General features: G+C 44.1%; 2 protein-coding genes across 3 annotated transcripts in view; both read left to right on the top strand.

Moving 5' to 3' along the window:
* The window catches only part of clpb (ClpB family mitochondrial disaggregase), a 28,992-nt gene extending 27,330 nt beyond the window's left edge, over nucleotides 1–1,662 (top strand). For both annotated transcript variants that reach the window (XM_079165923.1, XM_079165922.1), the window contains one exon: nucleotides 287–1,662. In XM_079165923.1, coding sequence (XP_079022049.1) covers nucleotides 287–484 — 198 coding nt within the window. In that variant the 3' untranslated portion in view covers nucleotides 485–1,662. The remainder of the gene's footprint in view (nucleotides 1–286) is intronic.
* A 9,439-nt stretch (nucleotides 1,663–11,101) lies between these two features.
* phox2a (paired like homeobox 2A) lies at nucleotides 11,102–13,539 on the top strand (the record flags this gene model as incomplete). The annotated part of the gene is made up of 3 exons (XM_079166813.1): nucleotides 11,102–11,324; nucleotides 12,691–12,878; nucleotides 13,045–13,539. 3 exons carry the CDS (start codon nucleotides 11,102–11,104, stop codon nucleotides 13,537–13,539), a joined length of 906 nt encoding a protein of 301 aa, XP_079022939.1.
* Between the last annotated feature and the right edge of the window lie 256 nt (nucleotides 13,540–13,795).

Genomic DNA, 13,795 nt, shown 5'->3' with positions numbered 1-13,795 from the left:
TCGTATATAGATCTGGAAACTTCGACTCTGCTTGACGAGCTTTGCAGCAGATCAGTAGAGCGAGCGAGGGGTGAAGACTAGTTTTCAGTCAAATGTGTTTACGCAGCAAAGCTCAAGAACAGCAATAATAGACCATTCATCCAGGACTGTAATATGAATAAAGTAACACATTATTACAAATGCAATATAGGAAAAGAAAGGGAAATAATGTCAGACTTCGTAGTAGGCAAACCTGTCAGTACACTGGTTTGAATCCTCACCACTGACCTCGTCACCGATCCCTCAGGTTGAGCGGCGCGTCGTCAACCAGTTAGCGGCGGCGTACGAGCAGGAGCTGCTGCCCAAAGGCTGCACCCTGCGTCTGTCCGTCCAATCAGACGACCAGGAGGAGCGGAGCGCGCCCAGTCTGCGCCTCGAGGTGGTGGGAGAGGACAGCTCATCAAGAACGCTGGACATCCGTCCACCGCTCAGCCCTGAACACTAACACGACACAGAAACACAAGATAGATGCGTATGCACACATGTACACTCTCATCACACACACACACACACACGATATCATCACCATCATCATCTTAGTGTCAGGAGGAAGGGTGGTTCTTGATGACCAATAAAAGTACCTCTGATGAAACACATCACTGCCTCTCTGTTTCAGTACACACGTGCAGTAATTAAATGCCAACTTTTCCGCAATATGCAGTACAGTATCTGCCAACAGTGTGTGCTGTAAACAGTATATCAAGTCAGCTTGACCGTTAAAGTTACGACAGACTTTCATATCAGCTGGGACTGATATCATGAGTGTAGGGTAGGTAAATGTGTTGCATGTTGATTAGCGCCGTGCAGCTTCACGAACAAACATCTCATCGTCGGCGGAGCGTTCATCATTAAGTTTGTAGTCGCCTACTGTCGGTCAACTTAGCTGTGACGTAGTGGTGAAGTTAATTTAGTTAAGTTAACTTTATAGTGTAGAACTTTATAGTGTCGAACACTGACAACAGAGAAATTATTTAATATTTATTAAAGATATATATATATATTAGTTAAGTTCAATGAACAGTGGTATATCTGACAGTGAGAGGATGAAGTTTTGGGGAAGTGTTTTGGGGAAATGGGGAAATCATTTAATGGATATTGATAGGAGAATGTTAATGAGTAGCTAAACTTAAACTTCTTAAATACTTGAAAAGTTATTTGGTTTAAGAACTACGATGTTTTGCCAAAATTGGACAAATAACCAAAGATAGTTTGACGTTGCCTGTGTTCACTTTAATGCACATTTCACTCACCAGCAGAGCTTCACTGATACACGTTAGTCAACACAAACTGCTTATTCATCTCATTTCAGTAAAGAATGTGTAAGTGGAGAAATAACAAATGTATCGCAGCCCATTTGAATGATGGGTAATAAAACTGCCTTGTGAATTGTCTCTGTTGATGCATGTTGATGTAAAAAAATAAAAGTCTCGTCTGTCACGACTGTGTTCTCTGGTGCTGCACAGTGCGTGTCTGCACAGCAAAGTCTAGAAATTAAGAGTCATAGAGGAATAACTCTCAAAGTGTTGTTTCATAAATGTTTAAACAGCATGTTGACGAGGCGCCAAATGTAATCGAGCTACATTTTTAATTATTGTATCCCAACCTCCACCGTGTAAATAAAGTCATCACAACAAAAAGGGAATTCCTCTGTTTTTTGTTCTGTTTGTGTCGCCCTGACACTCCTGATGGATTTGTTTGTGTGTGTGTGTGTGTGTGTGTGTGTGTGTGTGTGTGTGTGTGTGTGTGTGTGTGTGTGTGTGTGTGTGTGTGTGTGTGTGTGTGTGTGTGTGTGTGTGTGTGTGTGTGTGTGTGTGTGTGTGTGTGTGAGAGAGAGAGTAGTGCCTGGGTGGGAATTCTGCAACAATAACGCTTGTCCACCTTGTGAAACAACATGACAGGGGAATTTCCTTGGAATTCTGCTCTGTGTGGGGGTCTGTGTCGGACGCTGGGAGGGAATGCGCCGCGCTAAATGCTACAGAAATGTAGAACACATCTCTCTCACACACACACACCAGGAATGTCTTCCCCATAGGGAGGAATTAGCATTCAGGAAAAAGACACATTGACTCTTACTGTGCTCCTCCTGGACCCCCCAACAACACTCACACGTTTAGCCGGTTTTACACACATCTGCAGAGTCACGGCTGTCATTCCCTGTTGATTTGCAGTATTAACACCGGGATCATCTTCTGTGGGTTTGAAATATCGGTCGGCCAACTAGTCAGCACAAAATGAACAGCCAACAATTTTGATGATCAATTAATCCTTCATTTTTAAGCAAAAATTGCCAAATATTTATATAGTTTCCATCTTATTAACTCTTGTTTTTCTATTATTGTAAATTAAACATCTTTCTGTTTTCAACTGTTTGCTGTTCTTCAAATGCAATTTGAAGATGTCGTTTTGGGCAACTTGCGATATTTGCAATATTTTCTGATATTTCAGTATCTAAATGATTAATTGGAAAGATAATCGTTGAATCAATAATGAAAATAATCGTGTAACCCCGGTTTTCTTCCAATAAAACTTTTTAGAAATTCTGCTTCATTAATTCTCCTCTATTAGTATAGTTTTAATTATGGAAATCAATAACGGATGTTGGCTATTATAGACCCAGTGCACCTCAGCAGTGCAGTGCATTACATTTTCAGGCTCGGTCCTCAAAATGTCTGATCATTTGTTGTACTTCCGGGAAACTGAGAAGAGGGCAAAGTATTTTCTATATCTGTCTGCCAACCACTCGGAATCTGAGCTTACTTTGTGGTTGTATTAACTGTAAATTGTACTGTAAACAAATTGTCAAATACTATTAAAATGTTATCTGCATCTTGAGAAGCTGATCAAAGGAGCAACACAGCAAAAGTGGGACTCTTGAAGTGGCTGCATCTGGACAGTAGATCAGGTTTGTCTTTGATACCGCAATACTTTCTTTCCCCCCATCTCTTATACCCTCAAACACATCTGCACTTTATGGTTTTAGGAAGTCAAGCTGGCGTGTGTGTGTGTGTGTGTGTGTATCCATTTACCCTCCCCGAGGAGGAAGACAAGAATAAGAGGAGGAGGGGGGGAGAGAGAAGAGGCTCTTAGTCTGTCCGTCAGGCTATTTCTGACTGCTGCCATTTCTCTGATTAGATTATGGAGAAACAGAAACCTGGCCCTCCATCGTCCTAACCTCCCTCTCGCTCTATCTCGCTACATTTTGCTCAACCCTCCCCCCATCCTCAGCTTCTCTCTCTCTCTCTCCTCCACCTTTTCCTCTCAGTCCTTCCCTCTTCTTCCTCTGTTGTCCATCCGTCCGTCCCTCTCTGTCCCGGTGTGTCTCCTCCACCTTCTGCTGCTGATGCAAAATGGAGGCGAGTTCAAGGTGCAAGAGAGAAGCAAAACAGAGAAGTGAGCGAGATGGTAAAGGTCAAACATGGGCGGAGGAAAGATGGGAAAGCATTTTATAATCATACAAAAACATCTGTATTTCTCAGTATTCTTTGTTGCTTTACTGTGAATGTCTTTTCTTGGTCAAAGACCAGGGCCCAAGCAGCAGCATCAGCAGCACATGACCACAGATTAAGGCCTTCATTGATATTGCATGTTAGTGGCACAAATTCTATAAGCAAACTGGAATCAACCAAATTATTAAAAAACATTTGGGGCGCCCTGGTGGCCTCTGGGTTCAAGGTGCTGACCCTGAACCGCGACGTCTCCAGTCTTTTGTCCAGACTGGGACCTCCTTCCTCATCTCTTTCTCCTCTTATTTCCTCTCATCTCTGTACTGTCAACTGTATCTATGCAAACAAAGAGTAATACAAATAGCAGTAGAGAGCACGAGAGTTTCTTTTCGGAGTCAAACCGCTCTATTTACATCCGCCCAGATGTGAGACGGTGGCATTTATTTTGATGCGATAGGGTTTCCAGAAGTGTGTTTGAATGTGTCACATGCTGCTTTATGAGTGAGATCTGGCCCATGTGCTCTTCTTCTGAATACTATTATATGTTCTGTTCATAAAAAAGATAAAGAAGTTTGGGTGTGTTTGTATTTTACTTGCTGTGTAGCAGCAGCAGCAGCTCGGAGAGGTGCAGCATGCAGCCAGGTGGAGGTGGTGAATGATGAACGACTACTAGAGGCTCTCCCATTATCATATCTGTCCCCGCTCTTAACGGGGGATTTTCATCCGTGTCCCTGCGCACTCCTCTCATCTCTCCCTCTCCTTCTCATTGTGCTCCCTCAGGAAAGCGATCGATTTCACCTCCATTACCTCCATCCTCTCAGCCTTAAAGATGCTCCTCACTCGTGCAGCTGTGGAGCAGCACAGTTATCACAGCCTGCACGAGGCTTTTATGTTGGGTTTTTACATAAGTTGCTCAAATGAGACTTTGATGCTCTCGGTGTTAACGGTATGGGTATCTTATGGTGGCTTTGTTGTGGTTCGGGGACGGACCGACGGACAGGGGTTTGCACACACCGGATGCCGTCCGGTTACCGCAAGGCAATCACGTGACAGTCCCCTGGGAGAATTAGCATAAAAGACAAATAAAGGACCCCACCAAAAAACACACCAGTCTGCCATCCTTTCTTTTAAAGAAAAGGAAAGAATCCATTCCGCCTAATTCGAACCTTGCTCAGGGACAGCTCGCGTGGCAGATTGCAGCCTAATTAGTTTAGAGGGAATTTAATTCAATTAACTTTCCACAGCTCCGCGCGCCCCGCCGCTGGGCTGCTTTCAGAGCGCGGGGCCAGAGCTCGAGATCTAATTAGCGTGTTTGGAGAAGCTCTCCTGCGCGCGGCCATCCCTCGCCCGCTCCAGCTGTGGTGTGTGCGTGTGTGTGTGTACCGTGGTCTCCCGGGACGTGTTTTTTTTTTTTTATCCTAAAAAGCTTCTTTTTTAAGTAACATGCCGTTATCCATTAGGATAATACAGGTCTGGTGCCGCAGTGGAGAGATGTACGCAGCATGTGAATAACCGCAGCTGCCCTGCGTCATATTCCGGCTGACGAGTGCATGTTGAATTGATGTTAGAGTGGACTTAAATTAGTGTGAGTGTAATTTGAGAGGGTAAAATTAATGGCCACATTTTGTAGCAACTGACAAAAACATCAGCCTGATGAGCCTTTGTGCTGGACATTTATTTTGCCTCATTAGACTGTGTTGCACTTCACGTTTTTGATGCAATCTGATAATAACTTTGGCTCTTTGACTGAATTTTGGCTCATGTTGACTTGAACTAAACTCATTTGAGTATTCGGGCTGATATGATGCTCCTCTGCGCCACAGTGGTTTATCTACGGGCGCTTTTATTGGTCCCAGTGATGATATTTTGAACATGAAAAATTGGTGCAATATGATGAGATTTTACATCCAGAAAAAAAAAAACGATTTCACTCCAGGCCTTTCATCCAAATGTTCTGGTGGTTTTGGGGATGCCTCTGTGCCATCTCACGCTGTTTCGATTATGCATTACAACGCTTGTAACAACTTCTCTTCCTGTGTGCCAGATTACAATATGACCGACATAAAGGGCACATTGTGGCCCATAGACTGAAGATCATTTGATTGAGGTAAGAAAATATTTCCTGGCTCTCACCAATATTTGTACCAGTGTTATTTATTTGATTTTCCTCCAGTAGAGAAGGCTTTACGGGCCCACGCTGGTTTTGATTATGTGCATCAACACTGTACCTGAGTGAAGAGTTGAATGTAACTCTTACACTGGATGCTGTCGCTCCCGTCTCTAACCCGGTTAGATGCGCGCCGTCGTCTCGAGCCGGAGCGTCACGGTACATTCCGGTAATTGGGGATTGAAATGCGGGGACAGGCACACCGACGGGACCCCCCGGCCGCTGAGCCCACCACCTCCCCCCCCCCCTCCCTCTCTCCTGCACCGTCTCTCATCCATCACCGGGCAAATCAAATGCACCGCCAGCCTCTGCTGCTGGAAAGGCGCATGGCCGATGTTAACGGCATGGCTCTGGGATTTTTTGATGTTATTTTATGCGCAATCAAATTCACCTACGAGAGGAGAGGGTCTTAAGAGGGGCGATGACACGACACATTTTAGTGACACTGCAGGTGGAGAGCCAGCTGCTCGGCTGTGCACGCGGGCCTGATGGATTTAGTCAGCACAGTGAAGGAGGAAGTTGCAGCAAATAAAATAAGAAGTATATGGTCCTATAATAATTAAATTGTAGAATTATTTGCAAATATCTAAGATGCCTTAATATGCTACACTTTTAACAGGAGGTTACAAATGAATTAATCTAAGGTATATTATCGACACGTGCTAAGATCCAAAAACGTTGTAAAGGGAGAGAATTCAGTCAGTTATTTATCTTTGCGTATTTTGCACACAAGCAAAATAGATACAGGTGGCAATGAAATGATCATTAGGGGACTCATTTGATGCAGTGTGACGAAAACAGACTCCATATTCTATTCATGCTGTCCACATCGTGATTGGTTATGTTTAATAATTCAATAGGCACACCAACAAAATCCAAGAAGGAGAAGATAGGGCAAATAGGTTACAAATAATGTTAATGGTCAATTTCATTTATGGATTACTATACATGAAGGTCATATAATAAAAAAAAAACAACTGACAACATAACCTACATTACAATTTGATTTTAATTTATTGATAACAAGCTCACAATACAACTGATTACAACGACTTTTAACGTGATTTTAAGACACAGAAATGTGGTTATTTGTTCAAATAATTGCAGCTGTTTTTTTATAATAAAGCTTTATCACATTAATTAAATGTAATCTCAGAAGGAATCAAGACACTGTGGAGGGTTAATTCTGTACAGAGGGTGTGCACTACAGCCTTACACACTAGGTCAATGTACCTTTATGTCTTTCCTCTTTTTTTGTCCCCCTGGTTGCATTTTATTGCAGCAGCAACCATCACATGTGTGCTGATTATTATGGAATGTAAACTCAGTTTGACTCTATGTGTTCATGATCGGACCAGTGGCACCGACTTCAATCAACTACATAAAATATAAATATAATAAAGTCATTATTAATTTGCGCATCTCGACAAAGAGGAGGGTTTCTATCCAGACCCGAGGATCAATAGCTGCCTCAGTTTTTACAGAAGCAGGAAAACGGCTTTCGACTCATGTTGTTCTTTGAGCTTCCATGATGGATGGATCTGGCAGTCTCTCTCTCTCGCTCTCTGACTGACAGCTTCACTTGTTTTTCAGACCACCACCGCGTGTCACGGGACAGATACCGGGCTGCGGCCTCCCGCGTGGCTTTTCTTCACACCAGTGTCGCCGCTGTCCCATCTTTCACTCATCCCTTATCCCCATCATGTCTCCATCCATACACCTCTCCATCTCTCCATCAAGACCATCCATCACAGAGACCAGTCTCTCCAACCCCACACCACCCCTGACGCACACCCCCACACACACACAAGTTGCCCTATACATGCTGGCGTCGATAGAGCCAATCTGCATGCAGCCCCGCAGATCTCCAGTCGGCGTCTGAGGGGTGGAAGACCATCACAAACAATTACAGGGTGCAGGACAGACGGGAGCAGAGAGGGAACAAATGTTGGGAATTTAATTAGGATTTTTCTACAGATCGTGAACCCTTTCGTGCTTGAAATAAACGAGGACGGACAGGACAATTACGGGGTGTGAATATACGGCCTGGTGCTTTTTTTTTTTAATAATACATTTTGCAACCACAGCGCAGAAAAGAGTGTCTCTCAGCAAAAAATGTTTGGGTCAGACTTTCCACCCTATAGTTATTTATGATGCATCAGGGTCGTGAAACAGAGAGTAATCAAGGGAAACATAACGACAAATCACAGAGAAATACCATGAGTTTTATTTAAATAATATATTCTTAACTATATGTTTTCCTTCGTTATACCTGAACTTGGTTAATTGCTTAACGGCCTTAATCGCTCCTGCTATTACAACCTATACTATTTTAATATTGGATCACGTTTTTTTAAATCAAGGACAAACTGATCACTGTAAAAGTGAACTGATCCTTTAATGTTAACTCAATCATATCTTTGATTAGAAACGGACAGCCTATATGTTAAGTGCGTCCATTTCCCCCCTAATAACCCAGTCCTCCAATGGGGCCCATAATCCCTATAGTCGGGGTTCCTCTCTCAGGGGCCCTCAGGAGCCTCTAGGGGACCATTGTGTCCCCCTGTGTTGACTCAGACGTCATGAATGCCAAAGATCCCCGCAACTGTTTCCGTCAAATCGCCCCCATGAATGTAAAAGTCCAAAGTTAAAGCCTCCCCAGAGGAGAAGTCTCCCCCTGAGCTGGAGCACTATAGGGCGGATTAGTGGCCTGGAAGAGACCGGTCCCGTCTTTGAAGGGATTAAAGTTGAAATGCCTAAATGCAGGAGAACTAGGGTCGCTGGCTGCTCTTTTTTTGGGGGGAGGCAGAAACGGCCTGGAGAGTTTAACTTTGAAACTGTTTAAGTTTCTCGGTAAACTCACCTCTGAACCCACCAGACATGGGAGCTGATTGGTTAAATCACGAGGCTGATGAAACGTATTTATTTAAGTTGCTTCACAGGGATCGCACCGAAATCGGTGTTGCAGCATCTTATCTGAGGTCATAGGGAAACTATGCCATGTAGCATTTTGGCATAGCAAGCTTCGAGGCCTATTGTCGTTATCTCTGCAAGGCATAGTGCACAACATCTGAAAATCTTCAGCAAAACATTTGGGTTGATATTTTTGCATACATAATTAGATATTACTTGGAACACTGTGACTATACATTCGACCCGAATCAGACGTTTATATACAACAAGAATAAGACAAAATATGAAGTCTGCGAACAACTAAATCAAGAGGAGTGTAACTCAGATTACAAACTGGAATCATATAATGAGAGCATGAAGAACATGCAGAGTGGACCAGAAGACTGGGAGATGTGTCCCAGTGTGAGCTCTCGTGGCCTTGATGAGTGACGTTCAATCTGCAACTGTATCAACAGGAGCCCCGCGTGCCGCCCCGCCCCAAACCTCCACCAGCTCCTCACCGACCACACAACAAACGCTTTTAACAAATCGTATTATTTATACTTATTTGTAGTTTAAGCGAGTACAGCGCGGCGAAAACACGCATGCGCGCGCGCGTGTGTGTTTTCTGGGTTAATGACATCAAGGAGCATTGCGTACAGCCTCTGGTCAAGCAGAGATACAAGCGCGCACACACAAGCCAAACTTAATTATTTCCTCGCATGCACGTTAAACGTAATTTTTGGTTTGTGGGTTGTGTTATTTGGTGAAATGTATCCACTAATAAAACGCCTGTTAATTTAATGAACACAGCCTGAAATGCAGCCGTGCGGGTTTTAAGACTGCATGGAGCGCGCGCCTGAACTGCCAGTATTCCGGTTTCAAGTCCTTTCTGTGTGTTTGCGCGCGCGCGTGTGTGTGATGGGGGCCGTGTGGGATATGACTTATCACATTGTATGACACCGAACAATAAACTTAAACCAATTTATGAAGCGTCAATGCGTTTATGGTTAGCCTGTCGCGGTTGCTCACTTGTCTCCGCAGCCAATTCCCTCTCTCGTCCTATACATCAAAGTGACGCTCACTCTGGTGACATCTCCGTAAAAAGTGATCGGAATCAAATCAAAGCTTTTAATCTCACCAATCACCGTCACATCTGGACGTTTTCCACCACGTAAAGACTTGTGGCTGAGCTGCAGTTGTTTCGTTGTGCCGTGTGTGGGTCAGTGAAACTACATTGACCGGCTATACGGAGCGCTATTTGGGGCTCAAGCTGCACCTGCTCATTGAGATGCATTTTAGTCACTTGCAAATAAGCTTTTAATTATATAGTTTCGGAATAAATCGTATAGCCCTATCGCAAAAATATTCAAATATCAGACTCTCCAAGACCAGTGAAATTATGTCTTTCCTGAGTGTAAGTTTTTCTTGTAGATGCGTTCAATATCGGACAAAATGCAGTCCCTAATCCAAGCGAATATTGCTCCTTTATATTCAGTTTTTAGGCCTATCTTGTGATATTTTACCAAGTACTACATTCATATTCTGGTGTTCCATCCCCAAATGTCCCAATCAGCCAGTCTTCTTCCCGAATGCAAAAGGAAATATTTTATACAACCGATTTATGATTCACTTTTAGAGGCTGTGCTGTGCTGTGCTGCTTTGCAGGCTGAATTATAGCTCGAGCGTTCCTTCAATGTAGTGGGAAAATAGGGGAACGTGTACACCTATCTTAGGCTAAGAGAACAAGTAGAAGTGCCTGTCTTGGCTTTCATTTCTTCCTGGAGACTTAACTCATAAAAACGGAGTAGGCCTATAAAGCTTTATTTAAAGGAAATTGGAAGAAACTGACGCCTGGTTTTGGTTATATGTGCGCTGAGAAAACTTGACTCACCGGCATTAGAAGCGTCCGATAAAGGAAGCACCAACATTTCAGCAATTTTAATGAAGAAGCCGTTGTTTTTTTTTAGATGATTTAACTCTGCTGACACCTGCGAGCTCGCGATGTTCTGGAGCGCGTGGGCGGTGCAGTGAGCGGTGGGAGGGGGAATAGGGGGGGAGGGAGGGAGGGGGGGGGGCTGTCCGTGTCCACGCTCACTCACTGGTGGCATTGTCATGGAAACTAGACCACCGCCTCGCTATTGTCTCGCGCTCTGCCAAGTTTATTATAAACACCGCGCGAGCCGCAGCGCACTGTCAAAACGGAGCGCGAGAGCAGAGAGCGAGCTGCAGTCCAGGGGAAAGAAGCACCGAGGGGAGAAAAAAACCAGGAGCAGGAGAAAGTGAAGGAGGACAGCGAAGTAGAGAGAACAAAAGGGAAAACATCTGGATTATTTACAAGAAACAAGAAAAACAGCCGCGTGACAGTGAGATTTAAAATCTGGAGAGGAGTTTTGAAGAGACGAAACCAACAGTCCCGGGAGATACTGGGGACACAGACCAACTCCGACCGGTTTGAACAATAGTCTATATCTCCTAAAATAAAAGGCGGCTGAAGACACACCAGAGTTCACCTCGTTGTGTTTGGCTTGCAGACCGGTGTTTGCACCGGTTACTCTCCATGTATAAAATGGATTACTCCTACCTGAACTCATATGACTCCTGCATGGCGGCCATGGAAGCGTCGGCCTACGCGGACTTCAGCTCGTGCAGCCAGGCCAGCTCCTTCCAGTACAACCCGATCCGGAGCGGACCGTTCTCCAACCCGGGCTGCACTCCGCTCAGCACGGCCAGCTGCACCCTGGGAGCGCTGCGAGAGCACCAGCCCACACCGTACTCCTCAGGTATGGAGCCTGTTATATTCTGCGGGGACATACAGATAAGATGTGGTTCATTATAGGCTCGTGTTTGTTTTAAAGGTTATAGAAGCTATGGGCGAACATATAGTCGACTCATCATTTTCTCTGGCTTTGACACACACGCACACACACACACACACAGCTTATCGACATTTCAAAAAACAAGGGGAAAAGGAAAATGTCTAATTATCAACTCTATTTTTCGTTTTTGATGAACATCAGTTTAAGGCCTAAATGGTTTTACATGGATTTTATCTTAACATACTTTATTCCTGATTTAGAATGAAATCACTGCAGAATGAAGACATATGCATGCTAAATCAATGTAATGATTTACAGGTAATGTGTTTACATGTTTCATGACAAGAGATTTTTAAAGGTAAAACATTGTATTTCTATATGCTAATTAAACAATAGGTCATATGACACACATCAATCTACAACAGCCTAAATAAGAATACTTTTATAGGCTCATATAATAATAATACGAATAATAATAATAATACATCATTTTTAAAAACGAAATCATCCTTGACAAATCACACACACACACACCTGTTGTCAATAGGCCCACCTAACAGAAAACATGTTATTCATTTGCTTGCAACCACTGGATAATTGTGTCCAAATTTAAATACGATTTTAAACTCAATATCTTGTTCTTTTCTTTTCTCAAAGCAGTTAAGATCTGTTCCTTTCTGACTGAGTTTCCATTTTGACAGGATTGACAAAGCCTTAAATAACCCAGTGTGACATAGAAGCCGTTACTCTAAAATAACCAATATATTTTAATTGCAAACTGACCACATATATTTTACTGATTACGGTTCACGTGCTGGATTTGTAAAACATTTTATAAATTCGATACATAAATAAATAATAATATAAACATATAATATGATAATACATATATAAATAAAGCCTAATTAGTTTTAAGCCTTAAACCTCTCTAAGGCCTATTACGAGCCGCAAATCTCAGTCCACAGAAACAAGTTTTAGGCCAAATTAAATACAAATGTACAATGTTGATTTGTGTATTTAACAAATTGATATCCTTTTGTAATCAATCAATTAATCCGTCTTCCACAACCCAGTAAATAGGCCTATATGTAGAAACACAGTTTGTTAATTAACGAAAAACTGATTATGACAGATTTCCTGATGACGTCGTTTAAAAGTTGTTTTCCTTTCTTTCTTTTTTTTAAACCCGATGAGTTAAGAAGGGTCCTGCTTCATCTACGCGGGGCCTCTCCTTATCATGTTAATCCGGGTCCTCTGCTGTCAGACCATGTTAACTGTTGCTTTTCGACCACTAAACAGATATATATATATATAATGTTTCCCCTCACAGTCCCTTACAAGTTTTTCTCGGACCCCTCCGGCCTGAACGAGAAGCGGAAGCAGCGGCGCATCAGGACCACCTTCACCAGCTCCCAGCTGAAGGAGCTGGAGCGCGTGTTTGCCGAGACGCACTATCCGGACATCTACACCCGCGAGGAGCTGGCGCTGAAGATAGACCTGACCGAGGCGCGGGTACAGGTGAGAGGAACAGGCGTTTAAACTGCTGCTTTCTAATACCAAAAGAACAACTTTGTCCCATAGGCCTACTTCTGTCTGACTTTATGGCTGTTATCTGACATCTTATCTATGCCTCCCACGCCATGTCTTTTACTCACATTGTGTTACCTTTGTCTGCGTTTAACAGGTGTGGTTTCAGAACAGGCGCGCCAAGTTTCGTAAGCAGGAGCGCGCAGCCAACGCCAAAGCCAGCAACTCTGGCGGCACCACGGGCAGCAGCTCCGGCAGCAGTTCTGGAGGCAAGAAGGGCGGAGAGCTGAGGTCTTCCTCTGACGACGACGAGTCCAAAGAATCCACCTGCAGCCCCACGCCGGACAGCACGGCCTCCCTGCCGGGCTCGGGCAACGGGAACCTGGGCAGCCCTGCCAGCCTGAGTCCCAGCCCGGCTCCCATCAACAGCGGCTATATCAACACCTCCAGCTCCCCGGTCCTCCAGGGGCTGAAGCCGCCCAGCTGGTCCAGCATGGGGCCGTCCAACCCGGCCGTGGCCCAGCCGGCTGCCCAGACTCAGGAGATTCTGAAGGCCTGGCAGCCGGCGGACAGTATGACCGGGCCCTTTGCCGGAGTCCTGTCCTCCTTCCACAGAAAACCCAACCCCGGCATCAAGACGAACCTGTTCTGAAGCACAGGGAGAGAAGATGAGAAACAAAACATTGTGCTGTCTGTACTGGAACAGTGAAGAGTTTCTTACCCATTATAACACTGAGTTCACTGGGGTAGTCGGCTGTATAGGTCAGGGAGGCCCTCGGTCCTTCTCCAAAAAAAAAAAAAAAAAAATCCTATCAAACTGATTCAAAGCAAAGACAATAAAGTCAAAAGGTTTGGTCACCATCTCTCAACCCTAAAACATATTATGCAACTGCACCTGCAAAACTCTG

Source organism: Pholis gunnellus, assembly GCF_910591455.1.
Source record: "Pholis gunnellus genome assembly, chromosome: 9".
In the NCBI taxonomy this organism is placed as follows: Eukaryota; Metazoa; Chordata; class Actinopteri; order Perciformes; family Pholidae; genus Pholis; species Pholis gunnellus.
The sequence above is the reverse complement of the archived record's forward strand: the minus strand, read 5'-3'. Positions and strand labels throughout refer to the sequence as shown.